Source organism: Falco cherrug, chromosome 15, assembly GCF_023634085.1.
Source record: "Falco cherrug isolate bFalChe1 chromosome 15, bFalChe1.pri, whole genome shotgun sequence".
In the NCBI taxonomy this organism is placed as follows: domain Eukaryota; kingdom Metazoa; phylum Chordata; class Aves; order Falconiformes; family Falconidae; genus Falco; species Falco cherrug.
This window is the reverse complement of record NC_073711.1, coordinates 4,123,617-4,139,737: the sequence shown is the minus strand read 5'-3', so window position 1 is coordinate 4,139,737 and position 16,121 is coordinate 4,123,617. Positions and strand designations below refer to the sequence as shown.

The window sequence follows — 16,121 nt, the reverse complement described above, 5'->3', positions numbered from 1 at the left end:
AGTGGTTTGCTATTTTCTGTTGTAGACAGGCTATAATGAATGTTTTGGGGTGGTTTTTTTTTTGCAGCCGGGTGGTGTTCAGCCCTTGCTCATGAACCTCTGCTTAAATTTGGGCGGTCGGCGTCACTGTGGGTACGCAGGACCGGACCATGGCTTTTTTATGTAAAGACCAATGTAAGTCTCTGTAGAATCGGAGCCCTTAAGTGCTCCTCTGACCACTGACAGCCCTTGAGAAGTCTGTGCTGAACATGATTTTAAAAAACTATAAAACATCAGATTTGTTGCTGTTCATAAATATTTATTATCAATAGGCAGCTGGAAATGTTACATCTGAAAAGGTAGAAACACCTTGAATTTCAATAGGCTTACATTTTTGGGAAAAAAATTAAATGCTTTTTATTTTTTCAGTTTATAGTTAAGCTAAAAATACACATAAAATAAATAATTTTATTTATTATGTACATAATTTCATTTTTACATGTTATACGAGGGTATGACATGGAGTCTGCACTACGGACAGAGGAGATGCAAGTAGAAAAGTACATAAAACTAAGCGTTTGTTTTTGCTTTTTGCTCTTCCCCTTTTCTTTCCCCCCCTTTCTCTAGGGGTGGCTGTTACTACCCAACTGGCAAATGCTGAGGTCCCCACTCTGTCTTCACATATGCAAAATTCTTAAAACATCTAAAAGCTCTTTTGCCTGGAAAAGGCCATCAAGTTTTTGACCAAAACTGAAGTAGAGGAGGAGGAAAAAAAAGCCTCACCTTTTTTTATCCCATGAAGTAAAATGGCATTTGAAAATATGCTCAGGTGTGAAGCTGTTTCTGTGATAGCTTTTTTTAAATGAAGATTTAATTTGATATTAAAACTCGATCGCTTAAAAAAACTGCTTGCAGAGTGAGCCCGGGTCTCTGGGGCTTGCCATATAGAAAATAGAGTACTTAAGCATCTGCTACTATCCTTTGCTTCCCAAAGAACCCTAGCCCTCTAGTTCCCAGACCCGCCTTAAAAACACATTCAGTAGTTTTTTAAATAAGACTGTACAATACCCAAAAAATAGCTAGACCAAAAAGTGCCCCCTTGCTCAAAAACAACTATTTATAGTCAAAAGGCATTTCGCTCTGTTGGGTAAAGGTATCACAGTGTTCTGTTAGCTAATGTGCTAAAAGGCCAGCGCCTTGGTTGATCACGTTTTGTCCTAAGCGCATCGTTTCTTCTGGCTTAGGGGTTACTGCTGATATGGAAATGCTTTAAATGGGAGAGGAGGGGGGAAAAAATCCCCCAAATAAACAAAATAATCCGTGCTAAAGGAGGACGTGCTAGCCAGGAGGAATGGGCCACACTGTTTTCCGTAGCTGGTGAGCCACTGGTTGAGAAGGGTCGGGATGTAAAGAAAGAACCGCAAGATCCGTTTGGCTTTTAAAATTGTGGGTGGTTGGAGCTGGGCGAGGGGGTCTCTATTGCTGTTACGGTTGTTTTGTTTTGCACACCTTAAAAAACCAGCGCAGGTAAAAGTGTTTCCCTGAAGGATAAAATACTGTCAAACATTCGGAAGATAAGGATCAAACACTTCTGCCTTTTAAATATACTTTTTTAGATAAAGCATTGTTCTCTTTTTCAAACAGTCGGTCTTGGTCATGAATTTACTCCAGAGCAGTAGTTGTTCCGAGTGGAGGCAGTTAGGTGTATAGTATATAAATTATTTGTTTGTAAAAGTGTAATGGCCTGAAATGGGGAAAGAAGTAGTGTGGAAATGAAATAGAATCAAACTAGAAATGTTTAGAAAATATGGTAACATGGCTAGCACAGAGAGCTCCCCACCTCCTCCTCCAAAAAAATAAATAAACCAGCAAGAGACTGACTTTATAGTTGTTAGCTTTCACGTTGCACATTCGCTGAAATCTGTGGATTATTTTAGTAACAGTTTATTTTAGATGCTCCTCCAGTGAGCTGATTTATTATTCACTGTGGTCTCACTGATTCCATTTAATCTTACCATGATGTGAATGAGAGTCACCAGTGCTCCCAGCACACCTGGGCAGGCTGCAACCAGCTGTGCCGTCTGCCTGGCCGGGGCCACCGTGGCCACCGTGCCGATGGCCTGGCGAGTCCCTCGTGTGAGGCTGAGGTCCTTACAGCGCCGCCCCCCGCAAAAAACAGCTCCAGAGGGTTTTAAGTTAAGTAACAACTTTCATTAATTCGAGGCAGCCCTAGCGGTTTGGATGGTTTTGGCTGTTTTTTGCCGTTTTGTTTGACTGTGGAATTGCAGCGGAGGTGGGAGGGTGATCCTGGTTTTTTGGAAATCCGCCTTTGAAGCTGCACGGATCTTTCTCATGGATGTGTCTGTGGGACAGTGTTAGCACACTGCAGGACAAGTTACCTGCTTAAAGGAGAACTTGCAGAAGTTAAACCAAAACTGAAACTTGTCCTGGTTGATTGGAAACTTGCTTGTCTTTGGGATATTGGCCTTTTGAAAAGGAAAGCAGAAATAGCAAAGCAAAGCTGAGAAGTCCCAAGGGAAGTGGGACATACACGTAATGGTGTGAGAGCAGCAGGTGCTCATGGAGTTTTCTAACCGCTACAAAACCCAGCAGTAAGTCAGATCCTTGCTTATGCTGTTAGTAACTGTCCAAATACCCAGTGCAAACACCCTGCAACTGCTCGTGTTCCTGGAAGGGAGCTCAGAGTGCTCATTGTGCCCTTCCTGGGCAAGTCAACTTACAGCTCCCGTCACTCAAACTAAAGACCTTTATCCTGAGTAAGCGCTAATGAAAAACAAATTCCACCTACAGAGAGGGCTGGGCAAGGAGCTCCCCGGCAGGGACACTCCGCTGCCCAGGAAAGGTTTCTCCAGGACCGTCACGCTGGGAACGCGCCGCTGCCCGAGGTGCGTGTCCGGGAGCTGCCTTACCCTGCTCCTCGGGGCAAAACAGGTAGCAGGGCAGTTTTGCTCCAGCCCCCTACCCAGCGTGCTGTGCACCCTCCTGTGACACTTTGTCACCTGTGTCACTTGCTGCCCTCGCCGGTGATGGGCGGGAAAGTGACAACGGAGGAGGTGATGACATGGGGAAATTTTCCTAGAGCCCTACTCCAGTATCCTGCTGTGTGCGTGTGCATCGGTGCTGGGCTGCCTGCGGAACCTCCCCGTGCTTAGAAATCTGTTGCATCAACCAATTTTAACCTCTTTAAAAGGTAAGGTATTTATACATGAATATATTTATTTAAATACTCTTAATATTTACAGTGGCTGTTTCTGCTAAAAATTATGTTACATGTACCATCAGAAAAAAGGATGAAACACAAATACAGTAAAGGTGACATTAAGGGTGAAACATAAATCACGAAAGCAAGGGTGTTGAAGAGTTTAGGCTTCCAGGGTATGCTGCTCCTGCTCTCTGTCTACTGCAGAAGGCCCCTAAATTCCCGTCATGGGAAACCATGCTAGTTTTCTATGTGGAAAACTATCGTAACGGACATACAGTTAAATCCTAACCTGAATTAGTTGTAAGAAAATAAAAGTACATACTACTGCTACGAATATTAACTACTTATGTATATAGCGCCTTTAATTTGAAGATCTGAAAGTGCTTATAAATAATGAACTAACCCCCCCTGCGAGGTAGGTAAATATTATTATCCCTATTTTACAGATGGGGAAACTGGGGCATTAGAGAGGCTGAGTGACTTGCCCAAGGTCACAGGTGAGGCAGGGGCAGAGCTGGGACTGGACCTCGGGAGTCCTGGCCTCTAACCCTGTGCTCTGCCCGCTGTGCATGCTTCCTCGGGAGGGACCACATGTACAAATACTTGAGTATTTACATATATACCAGCAAGTGAATAATGTACAGTTATCCAAATAATCTGCAGAGATATGTCAGTTAATTTCTTGTTTCTGAAACAATTGATTTAATCTCTGACCTGAGTACAAACACCTCCTAGCTCTACTTGAGATTCTTAGCCCTGGATGTTATTAACTTTTTAATTGGTGATCATTTGTAGGTGTGCTGCTTAAAAAAGCCAGGTGAAAATGACACCGGGGATGGGAGGTGGGAAATGAAGCAACTTCAAGAGCTACAAACCTAAAGAAAGGGCAAATGGTTGAGATCTCTGTTGTTCCTAATTCCAAATTCCTTGCATATGCATAAGGTTTATTATTGAAGTCCACAGGATAAAGGCCAGGCTATACCAGTTAGAGCACAGCTGTGCATCTTGAACTGAGGCCAAAGAAAAGTTTAACTCCTGACAGGAGAAGCTCCAAGTGCCCCACCAGCTCCGGCCCTGATCGCCTGCACAGACAGCACAGGGGTAGCGCACCGAGTCCTCTGAAGGAAAGAGTAACTTTCACTAAAACACATTTCCTTTTGAAGCAGTTGAAAATGGAAAAATGCTAGTGAAATCCCAAATACTGGGACTACAAGTGAATTAAAAAAACACCCCAGGGTTTGCTTAGCAAATGTGTTTTTCACAAGGTATTTTAATTTCCCTCCCCTGAAGCTTCTGTTTTAGAGTAATTATAATTCACCAGCTGCTGTAAAGTCTATTGCTACACCAAAGGGGATGCATAGATGCCACCAAACAGAACTTTGCCTTTTGGGGGACGAATTTGACAGTTTTGTAAACTCCTGGACACATGTATTAATCGCAGCCAAATCAAATATTTGTGTTAAATTCCAAAGTCAGCTCAGACTGGCTCCTAGCTGGGAGCTAGGAGGTATCTGAGTCATGAAACAAACCCCAGGGGAGCCCCAGCCAAGCAGCCCTGTGACGTACCTCTTGCCTTTAACATCACGTTAGTGAGAGATTTTTTTTGCAGGCTGCATTATCCCTCATGCCATTCAAGTGTGGCAGCTCCTACCCCTGCCCTTTCAGGACGCAGCAGGGGAACGTGACTCACGCCGTTTGCACAGAATAGATTTGCGCTGCCCGGTGTCACTTTTACATTTTTGGGAGGCACCACTGCAGAGTTAATTGCGTTCCTTTTTGTTATTTGTACCCGTTAATGCAGTGCTGCGTTTGGAGGACACGATATAATCATCACCAGCAGCAGTGTGCTTGCCTAAAAGCCTTTCTGCTGGCCAGGGATACAAACCCTGCTTCTGTCCCAGCCCCAGCCGCGGTTGATGTAATCTGCATAACCATACCGGCATTGTTTTAATTCTTGTTACGCAGGAAATACCATAAAGGTCTGCTGGCCCCATGTCAAGTAGAGTTTGTAAGCTGCGGTGTGGTTAGGTGAGGCAGAAAATTACTCAAACCCTTTCCTTCTCCCCTTTCCTTCTTCCCCCCTGTAGTAGCTCTTGCTAATGTTTCTTTTTCCAGAAATGTGCTCAGTTTAGTTTATTAAACTGTAGGGCTTTTATTGTTGAGCCGCTTTGAGAATTGCTTTCAGCTGGTTCTGACTGCAGCTCTCACGTACTGACGGATTTGCCTCCTAAAAGACCGGGGTGCTGGATTTCTTCATGAGTGACCGGCGCGCTGCTGCTGACCCTCGTGTTTTGCAAGTCTCCTTGTGTAACACCAATGTCAGTCAGCTCAGCCTTTTGTAAAGCAAGAGGAGATGCAGTTGTCAAAGACAACTCTAACCCTGCAATTAGCATGAAAGCCTAAAATCTGTTGATACAAAAATGCTTTTCACTCCGCCTTAACTAACACACCTCGACGCTTAAATCTTTGAGGCTTTATACTGCGTGCCGGTAACAAGACTGGTGGTGTTTGTAAGCAAGGAGCACAGAAACATTTTTGAGTCTCTGCTCCTGCTGCTGCTTTCTTTTGACACCAGAGCTGGCCTGGAGCCACAGTCTCCGCCTCGAGGTCGGTACTGAGCCCTCGCCGGGAGGCCGGGCTTGGTACCTGCAGCTCCGCTCCAGGAGCTGGGGGCATCCTTCACGTTCCTCTCCCTGCTGCAGACTTTCAGGTAATGCTGTGTAGGTGCCCAAGGGAGAACCTAACAAGGTTCTTAACCAAGAGGAGGGAGCCAGGTTTAAAACGCAGGCAGAGTATCCAGCGGCAGGCATCCCAGCATCTCTTCTGCGGGGGACTGCTGCAGGGAGAAATCCCTCTCCCGACCCTGCGCACCGCTCGCACCCCTGGCTGGTAACATCTGACCAGTGCCAACGGTAGGTGTAGGTTTTCCAGCATCATGCTTTTACAAATGCAGTTCACAGAAGAGGTGATTTTTGGCACCCACCCTTGGGATACGCGCTCACGTCACCTCCCTGGGGAGCAGGGCCGTGAGGGTGACCGCACAAGCAGTAACGAGGCTCTGTCGTACCGCAAGGCCGTTCCTGAGCTCCCGATCAGGACTTGCTTCTTCCAAGAAAGCGGCTGACTAATAACAGCTCTGAAGTGGTGGTAAGTACGTGCCAATCATCTGTGTTTCTTAGCAACACTGCAGAAGAAAGTTCAAGTATCACATTGTTTAAAAAAAAAAAAACACAAAAAACCCCAACAAACCCCAAAAAATCACTATTAAAAAATTCAACCATTTTGCCCTTGATGGGGTTGTCTTCTCCGGACAAAAGCAGTGACAGTGCTAGGCCCTGTCCAGACACTACCACAGCCGGGGAAATCAAAGAGAATATTTACTGCCCCACTGCTTTTTGTTGCACCTTAGAAAAGGAACTGCAGAGACCTTCCAGGCTGCCAGGTGCAGCCCGAGCTGCTCTTGCTTCGGTTTCTTTTCAGAAATGCTGCTCACCGGCGCAGGGAAGATGCTGTCTCTTAGCACTTGCCATACACCAGGAGGATGGTTTGCTTCCGAAAGCCTGACAGCCATCAGAGAGGCAGCAAAAAGCAAATGCAGCAGTGGAATTAAGATAGGAATTTTTACAAAAAATCCAGATACAGCTTGAGGGCCGGGGGTTGGTTCAGCTCATTAGAAATGTGAAAACCAGACTGAGGTTTGTGTTCGAAGCAGCCACAGCTTGTCTGGGGTCAATTCGTCTGTGCAGAAGTTGGGAGCAAGGCTGGGTGCTGGGTTCCACCATCAGCCTAACTGGAAGGTCAAGCTGCTCACTACAGAGGGAATTTCTTATGGGAATTAGTTAAATAAGCAAATCTAACATGTTCTAGCTGGATGATCAAATGGGTCTCTTATTCAGTAACGATTTACAATATTCATATAATAAACCACCTGAAAAAACACACACAACTGAAAGAATCAGAGGTCATATTGCTTAAAGAAAACAAAAAGCCAGTTTTGTTTTGAAACCATTTCTAAAACCATTTTAAATATGATTCTCGGCCTTCTGCTAAGCCACTGCTCACCAGCTGGTTGTGTTGGCGAGGAAAATCGAGCAGGACGCGGAGCCGATCATGTTGGACAGCAGCAGCGATGACCCAGCAGTGGTGGGACGATGCTGACAGCGCTGGAGAAATCCTTTACTGGGCCACCAGTGCGTCTGAAGTCTGTGTGGGGCGAAGACTAAGACTGCATCTGAAGGGACTGCTGTGGGGTACAGTGACCTTATAAATGGTGAAACCTTTAGTATTTGTGAGTGTAAAAAAAAAAAAAAAAAGTAAATTAAAAAAGGTGTGGAAGGCTATAAAATAGGCTAACATGAGTAGTTTTACACTTTTTTTTCAGCTGTGGACAGAAAGGAAATAGTAATGCTGGATTGGATGACAGCAAACAATTACAAATAATTGGCTAAGTTTTCCAGCGAGTGTTAAGATAGCTTTACTTATAGCCGAGTTGTAACGTGATCATCCTGCCCGTCTTTCCACTGGTTTATAAACAAGTCACAGGCCTGTCCCCATGAATCAAACACATCCTCTGATGAGTCTATAAGTTTGGAATTAGAGGAACAAATACTGGAAGCACAGTGAAGGGAGCTGGTACAAACCACAGGGCACTCCTTGCTCTGTCCTGTAAGTCTTGTGTTCCCACTGTAGTCCACCTCACTGAGGTTAATTTCACTTTTGGAACAATTCTCTTCTTTCTCTTTATCAATCTGAGAATATTTAATGTCTTTCCACATGTAGTGTGGCTGAATAATTCCGTCTGAAATAGTGTACATGGGTTCTGAGTTTGGTTCTGGTACGTGTCCGTTCATCTTGGAGAAAAGCAGGCCCAGTCTCTTGAAGGACTCCTTCTTGGAGCTGGAAAGTCTCTGAACTCTGTTCCCGTTTCGGACAAAGGAGCGCTTACTGATCCCATTGCTTTTGGGCTTCTCTTCCACCATATCGATCCCAGACATAGTTTTAATTAGAGCAGATACGTTGAAGTCCTTTTTTTTGTTGGCTACACTGAAAGACACGCTCTTGGCTTTGGATTTTTCCCCAGCACCATCCTCATTTGTTTCATCCTTTTGGGACACCTCTGTGCTGCTGGTAGAGTAACTTCTCCTCTGGGGCTTCCTGTTTCCTAAGAGGTCAAGAACTTCATAGCGAAAACTTGAGATGTCCTGTTTTAATTCCTAGGGCAAGAGGAGAAACGAGTTATGCTCAGCGGCTTTACCTGTGACACGAAGTCGCACTTACAGGAATACCCCACCTTCATTATTCAGTGACACACACACACAACACATATTGGTAATCCTGGGAATGGGAGACCTCGCGAGATCTTTCTCTCCAAAGGCTTCACAACCAGCCCTTTTGGCCAACCCCCTCTGCCCACCCTCCCCCCCAAAAAAGTCAAATAAGGCAGTTAGAGAAGAGGGGCAACACTGCTGAAATGTAGAAATAGGGCAGGAACCCTGTTTAGCTGATAGCCCCAACTTTAACTTCATTGGCAAGTGTTCCCTGTGTGCACTAACCCAGACTCGTTCCTTGTCTCTCTCTGGGTTAGGAGTAGGAATGTGACGTTGACTCAAATCAGATACTTCATTCCTACCGTTTTCCAGTGCTTCTGTCTATGTAACATGTTGTATATTAAAAGCTGGGAGGCAATCATATGAGAAGACAATAATATTCTCTGCTCAACGCCCCCCCCACCCCGCGCACATCCTATATATTCTCAGCTCCAGTAATAGCCCGATTTCCACAGCAGGTTACAAATCATCTTCACAGTCAGTGTGAAGTCTGCAAATGACTTCTTGTATTAATATAATAAATTATTATTAAGGAATAATAAATTACCTTGAAATTTTCTTCTGTTAAACCTTCATTGGTTTTGGAAGTTCTTATCATTGCCGCGACATATCTTTTTACAAGATTTCTTATCACTTCCTGGAATAGGAAATAATACGAGTGACTCAGCTGCTGCCTCAGAGCAGACTCTGTTCTTAACGGCATTTCACCGAGTTCTGACCGACAGTGGCTGTCCCGACGCTGCTGTCTAAAAAGAAAATCACTTACCATTCAGACCAAAACACTTTCTTTTAAACAGAACAGACCTTTGGAAAGGGTAATACACCTTCCTTCTCGAATGCTCAGTTGTTAACTACAGTGAGCAGGTATTTTGTACTCGTTTTGTATATGTAAAAGTCGCTGAGAAAAATTTCTTGATGTTCTTAACTGTCCTCAAGCCATTTAACCTCAGCTGCTGAGAGTTTTTCAGGTTACCGTTCTCATGTGTATATGCTGTGTATCCTGACAGGCTAAACTCGCCATTTGAAAGTTGTTTATCAGGTATGTGAAAGCCAGGGAGGGTACGCTGACAACAAATAACCTGAAGAACAGCCAGGACCCCACGGGGCAACACACATTCATGTTAAACCACATCTGCCAGCTGCCTGGGTGTTCCCTAACGGCAGGTTAGAAACTCCTTCAAGGCTGCTGCCGTGTCTGTGGACAGCGCTGGAAGGACCAAGTCACACCCCCAGGGCCTCCTCCGAGGGCTCTCGTTCCTCTGCGGTACCTGGGCTGTTGTTACGGTACAGCTTTGGGGCAGGATGAGATCCGTCCTCTGTGTTCGTGCACCTCCGTGCTGGCTTTACAGATGCAAACTGGTACTTTGAGCTTGTCCGTTTATCTGTGCCAGCCAACATACACGGAGGTTGAGCTCCACATACAGAAAATACTCCAAACCTTCCCTTCATTCCCCCCCTTCTCATAAGAAGGGATAACGAGCCTGAGCAGCACCAAGCATGAAGATGGGCTCCGCACCAAGGTTTTCCTGGGAGGTTTTTTAAGAGATCCCACTGTTGGTGCCCGTAAGCCGTGCTGTGAAGTCAGGTAGTACCGAATGTCTGTTGTCAAAGGCGATTAATTATGTTAAACATCAACTTCAGATAAAAATACTCTTCAAAAAGCAGGAGGTGTCTTAAGTAAGACAAATTACTAATGGCTTTTGACAGCATAGCCTGACGTACCACCTAACATTCTGGAAAGTTTTTTTTCCTTCCAGCACGCTGGCATAATACATCACACTGAATTCAAGTACTGAAGCTGCTGGTTTTAATACCGTTTCATCCTTTTGTAGGTTGGCTTTAATGAGCACTTGATGTCAGGCAGGCGGAGAACAAACAAAACCAGCGAGATTCACAAAGGGACCATTCCTCCTTCCTGAGCTGCCCAAAGGAAAATCCCAACCAGTCTGAGTTAGGGATGCCTTACAAAAAGAGCAGGAGAGGAACAACTCGGGAGCGCGTACAAATGCTGCAGGAACAGTTCTAATCGGGACAGTGTGTCAGCCTGGTCCCCCGATGGCACTGGGGATGTCACTTTGACTTCAGCAGCCAGACTGATACCTGGCAAGTTTTCCACTACTTCAGAGGGGGTGAAAGGCTAGGAGTGATTTACTGAGCCATTGGGAAACGGTTCAGTAATTATTTAGGAAATGTTTTAATTCACGATAAGCAAAATCTTCTTAGCGGACCTATACTTATCAAAATACATTCTAGAAGCAAGCAAGAATGGAAGTATTAGAAAATGAGCAGGAAGAAAAACCAGCAAGTAATAACTTTATGTGCTCAAAAGCGTACCTGGTAATGTTGATTCTGAATCAGGTTGTCAGCGTGCCGTTCCTGGAAAGAGAAAGGCACAGATATGTTACCTGTTCAGTCCTGTCTTTAGAGCTTCCGAAGGCTCTTAGCACATTACGATCCAGCAACCTTCCTCCACACCAGCAGCGTGGTGGCCCATGCAATCCTGAACATGCATGAGCACCCTCGAAAAATGAAGTATAAAATCACGCAGCTCCTTACTGTGAATGTTTTGAGGTTCTCATGCCTCTTCTGTTCATTGTCGGAGTCGTTGCCTGGGCACAGCTGATTGTGAATCCACTTGCAAAGGTACCAGACTGACTTGGGACTCGGGACGATGTTAAAAGGAGGGGGCAGGGTGGCGCCTTCATCAAAGTAACTCATCCAGAGCTTCGTCCGTGCAAACTTCCACTCAATATCCGCATGGTCCTGTGACAGAAGGAAAGAGACTATCAGTAGCTTCAGGCAAGCTTTCCTGGAGCAAATGTCCACAGCTGAGGAGGTGACACGTGAGCAATAAAGGATTTCTCCAGCTGCAGGCAAAGCAGTATCGCTTCTTCCATCTCCCTCGCTGGGGGTGTACTTAAAAAAATCAATGTGAAACGTGGCTAGAGTGCAAAAATACCAACCACTGAGAAATGAGATGACAGCAACATTCAGCAAAATGAATTTCACAAGCTAAAGCCCAACTTTGTCCTTTAGAGGTTGTGCTTGTTAATTGCCAATACAATAAGCAAGAAAACACATTTCTTATTTTGCTTTTTCTAGCACTTTTATTATCACAAACTGTTGTTTCTCATGTCCAAATCCAACGAATTCTCACATTCCTCCCTGGAATAAGATCTTCTGTAATTTTTTTTGATTTGTTTCGTTTTTATAGCATCCATTAAGTCAGCTCTTGATGAAAGTGACACATTTTAAATCTTGCCTCTGCATTATCCTTACACAAAACAGAAGACATCTTACTGCACAGGTTTTGTGGTGGTTTTGGTTTTGTTTCATTTATATTATCACCATGCTAGCTTGCTGTGCTCTAGTGTTTTTCATCCCAACAACGTAAAGGTAGAAAATCAGTAGCATCATTTTACAGCTGCACAGATAAGCATACAGTCCCTCCAGTCATCAGGACATGAATACTGAGTCTATGCAAGACACTGATCTTACAGACTGCAAAACGGTGATCTCCAAATCAAGTTATTTGCAGTGTAATCTGTGGAGCCAACAGGCTGATCTGCCCAGTAACAGACTGCATATTCCCTTCAGCATCAGGGCAGAGAGATCTACCTACAGCCTCCGTTCAGCGACAGACTGCAGCTTTCAAAATGGATGTCATGCTGGTTTGCACTAGTTTTAAGTTAAAAGATGCCGCTGTTTTGCATGTTCTGCAGAAATTCTGACATTAGACAGAGAAGAAATAGTTTGAAGCCTTCAAGCCAAGCAGTGCTGAACACAGCTTACAACAGTACACTGAATTTAAGTGGTAAATCTGTGTATTGTTATCACTGCAGAGTATGGTGCATGACATTTTGGCTGTTCAGCATTTACGTTAACAGTATCTGACATGAGATTAAGCCAAAGCCGTGATGATCTAGGCTAAGTAACAGCACCAGGCAGGAGAAAAGGACAACGCGGGCCTTTAAGTTTCTGAGGAGATCTCAGCCAGGTTGGAACTAGCAGCCCTCTTGAGTGAGGGATGCTGGGCTGCAGGGCAGCAGCTCTCAGAAACAAGCAGTAAAGTGTAGGACAGGGAATTTAATAAAATATGGCTGAACATCATGCCCAAAAAATTACTACACTGGCTTCTGGCTACGCTCCAGTACTCTGACATGGGTAAAATATGCTTGCATTTTGACCGTGAGGGGCAGCTGAACTCCATTTTAGTAGCGTATTCAAATTATGCACAGCTCTCAATTTAAAATGACTCCCTCAGCGGCCCAGGAGCACATTAGTCTCTGCAGATGGTCTGAATCAGCCCAGAATACTATTATCCCCTGCCATCTTACCGAAAGGGCTGGTTTCACGCCATGGGTAGACCAGAGAAGCAGCCTGCCATGCCTTCTTTTTACCTCATACATTATCAGACCCTGTAAGCCGGAAAATTGCAGCACCACTGTGAAGTATTAGAATCCGATGCTGGTGGAAATGAAGTTCTAGGTAGTAAAAACGTAGTTTGCAGCAGTAGGAATAATTGCCACCAAAAAAAAAATAATAAAAATAAAGAGGAAAAAAAAAAGAGGAAAAAAAAAAAGTCCTGCTCAGTTTTTCTTCATTTGTCTACCTGCAGGCTGCAGCACGCTCAGCAGAGCTCGAGGGGAGCAGGGCAAGCTGTTCCTCCTTCCCAGACCCGGGGTTAGTGCTCCGAGCTCCACAACCAGCCCACAGGACGACTCCTGCCTAATGACTGCCCAGAGTTAAAGGCAGAGCTGTCCCAGCCTCTTCCAGAAGCAGGGCTGGCTGCTCCCTGCTCAGTCCCAATGGCTTGCTCATGCCCATCATTCTACCTGGAAGTTTCCTGGTCCGGGCAACTTCAGCTGGAACAGTCGTCAGCAGAAGGATGCCCAGCACCACACGCCAGGCGAGCCAAGGGGTTGAATTTTTAACAGCCACAGTGTCTCTGGGGAGGGCACCCTGCCTGCAGGGGAGGCAGGAGATCAAACCTGGCTTGCAGAGAAGGGGCCCGAGCGGCAGCTTTCTGCGCTCCACCTGGATGCACCCGCTACCAGGGAAAACCCAGCGGTGGCAGCATCTTGAAAGGCTGCGGACAGGAGGGGCAGCGCTGGTTCAAGCACCTAAAGCATTCTGCAGGGGAATAGCTGCCTGACACCAGCACCGAGCTACTCAGCCCTGCTGTGAGTAAGCCTTTCTCAGGGTGTGCAGGAACTACGGACACCTGGCAACACTGATAGCACTATCTGGGGCAGCTGGAGAGTTTAGGGCAAGTAGGTAGGTAGGTAGGTAAGTAGCTGAAGGAGAGTGCAAAGACTGTCCCTTTGGATAGACATAGACATATTTTATGTTCTTTGTTAACACAGAAGTAGGTGTAAATGTCCTATTGAGAAGTCAGAAAGGAGAAAGTTATAAATCCACCCTTCCCTTCTAGAAAGGTCCAGGGCTGGTGGCGGGGTGGGATCAGGTGCAGCGACTCGGCAGCCGTTCCCTTCAGCACGTTATAGAAAGGGCATGTCCTGGGCAGAGGCCGTTGAGCAGTGATGGTGGATGCTGTTTGTAGAGGATAAGGCAAAACTGTAGTTTGGGGATTGCAAATTAGTTTCTGGGAAAGGAAGGAAGGAAGAAAAGGGCTAAAAGAGTTTTTCTTCACAGAGTGTTTTCTTTCTGTTCTTTCATTTAACGTAGCCTGAGGGGACCGCATGGGCTTGGCCAGGACTTGAATGCAGATGCTGGGCAGCGCTGTGAAACTTAGTGGGAGCTTCCCATTGGGAAGTGTTGTGGCTGGTCTGAACAAATCCCTGTTGATCTGAATGTGCCTGTGGCTGAGGCTGGTGGATGCTGGCCTCAGCCCCCACCTGTATTTCTTCCTGTGCAGTCTCAGTCAACAAGTGCAATATAACCTCTCTTAAAAGACAGACCCTCTGCACAAAGCTCAAAGTATCCCCTCTTGCTCCTTCTCCCCCTTTGCTGCTGCTGTGAATCCCCCAGGGTTTACAAACTCAGGCTGTCTCAGTTACTCACCTTGATGTTTTGAGAACCTGAGTAAATCAGATGAGAGCTCCTGGCAGCAGTTTTGTGTTGGAAATATATAGCAGAGAGACATTTCAATTTTACTGAGGATGTCTTTGCGTGCCAGGAAACCACCGTTTTCTTGGTTAGAGCTCTCTTTAGTGCTGTAAGCAGTGAAATCTCCACACAAAACAACAGCTTCCGTAGCTCTCCACCCTCTGTCGAGTACCAAGAGGACCATGCTTCGGCCATCGTTCGATACCCAATTCAAACCTGAGGCCCTCCGGAGCTACAGCCAGCGCATCAGTCAGTGCGTGGGCTGTGAGCGCAGCCCAGTGGACCACCAGACGTGCTCCAGGCTTTTTGTGCCTCTCCCCAGTAACTGCAGGCAACCGGGCAAGATCCACATTTTTGAGAACTGCCCGAGTCTGAGCCTGCTTTGCATCAAAGCTGTTGCAAAGACTGCACCTAGGTGAACCCTCAGAGCAAGCTCCTGAGCAGCAGTACAGCCAGAGTCCGCACGCAGACGGTGTGTGGGAGCCCGCTCCCAGGGACGGCCAGCAAGGACGTAACCCTGGCAGGCTTCAGGGGAGGTGGGTTTCGGAAGGGAGAGGCCAGAAGGAAGCGCAGGTGCTCTGCCCCTGCACGGGGAGCGCTGGCAGAGGGCACGCATGCACCAAGGGGAGCTCAGCGGTGCAAGATGTGCCGTGCGGCGCTCCGCCGTGGCGAGGGGCTTTGGGCAGACGCACTGCGCAGCGAGGACAGGATGCTCACAGACCCGTGCTGTCTCATGCAATGTTCTTAAATGACGTGTTTTTGGTAACATTTATAATAAGCTAAAGAAACATACCCACTAGCTTGGCAAGTGTGACATCGTTGTTTTAGGAATTTAAATCCAAGGTTGGATTTCACTGTCCTCTCTCTGAGCTTCTTTTGCTCTTGCCCTTGTTCCTGTCACCATTTTCTTTCAAGCGCTGCTCCTCATTTCAGCTATAAAACACTACTTCTTAAGAGGGCTGAGTCCTCAAGCTCAAAGAACACATGAACTCAAAGAAACAAGCGCTCGGCTTCTCTGTGAGAAAAAAAACCTGTATCACTATCACAATGCGAATGTGTCATACCGGCCACATAATCCTCTTGCAAATCTCTGCCATTTGAAGTGAGAATTAATCTCCCATAAAGATTTCCCCGTGGGATTGCTGAAGCCATCTTACTGTAGCAGTGTGAGGATTTTCTAATTCAGTCAAAGTGATGTATTCACAGATGTGCCAGATTTTAAATAATTACCTGCTACACTAATTATCCAGGATAATTCAAGCATTAATCTCCATCTTCATCTCTGTGTAGAAAATCTGTTGTTTATATTTTGTGAAATGTTTTCTATAAAGATTTCCATCACCATCTCCTTGCTGAGCCATATGGTTTCGATCCTACTTTGCCAAGTAACCGCCAGCTTCTCAGCTGGTGCTGACCCAGCCAGCACAGACCCAGCAAGGGAGGACTGTTCCAGTTCTCTGCGCGAGGTGGCCACCACTGCCGCAGCCACTGGATTCCTCAGCCTCTTCATGGGTTTAGTATTT

At 45.9% G+C, this 16,121-nt stretch overlaps 1 protein-coding gene and 1 long non-coding RNA gene across 2 annotated transcripts in view; one reads left to right on the top strand and one right to left on the bottom strand.

Annotated features, from left to right (window-relative positions):
- Positions 1 to 301: 301 nt before the first annotated feature.
- Positions 302 to 5,898, top strand: LOC114014529 (uncharacterized). The gene is made up of 3 exons (XR_003558060.2): positions 302 to 2,931; positions 3,080 to 3,190; positions 3,649 to 5,898. It is a non-coding gene; the product is annotated as an uncharacterized LOC114014529 (long non-coding RNA).
- Positions 5,899 to 6,820: 922 nt separating this feature from the next.
- The window catches only part of TRPC5 (transient receptor potential cation channel subfamily C member 5), a 66,765-nt gene continuing 57,464 nt past the window's right edge, over positions 6,821 to 16,121 (bottom strand). Inside the window, exons 7-10 of the mRNA XM_005434438.3 lie at positions 11,086 to 11,292; positions 10,864 to 10,905; positions 9,077 to 9,166; positions 6,821 to 8,415 (exon numbers count right to left, since the gene is read on the bottom strand). Coding sequence (XP_005434495.1) covers positions 7,681 to 8,415; positions 9,077 to 9,166; positions 10,864 to 10,905; positions 11,086 to 11,292 — 1,074 coding nt within the window. The 3' untranslated portion in view covers positions 6,821 to 7,680. The remainder of the gene's footprint in view (positions 8,416 to 9,076; positions 9,167 to 10,863; positions 10,906 to 11,085; positions 11,293 to 16,121) is intronic.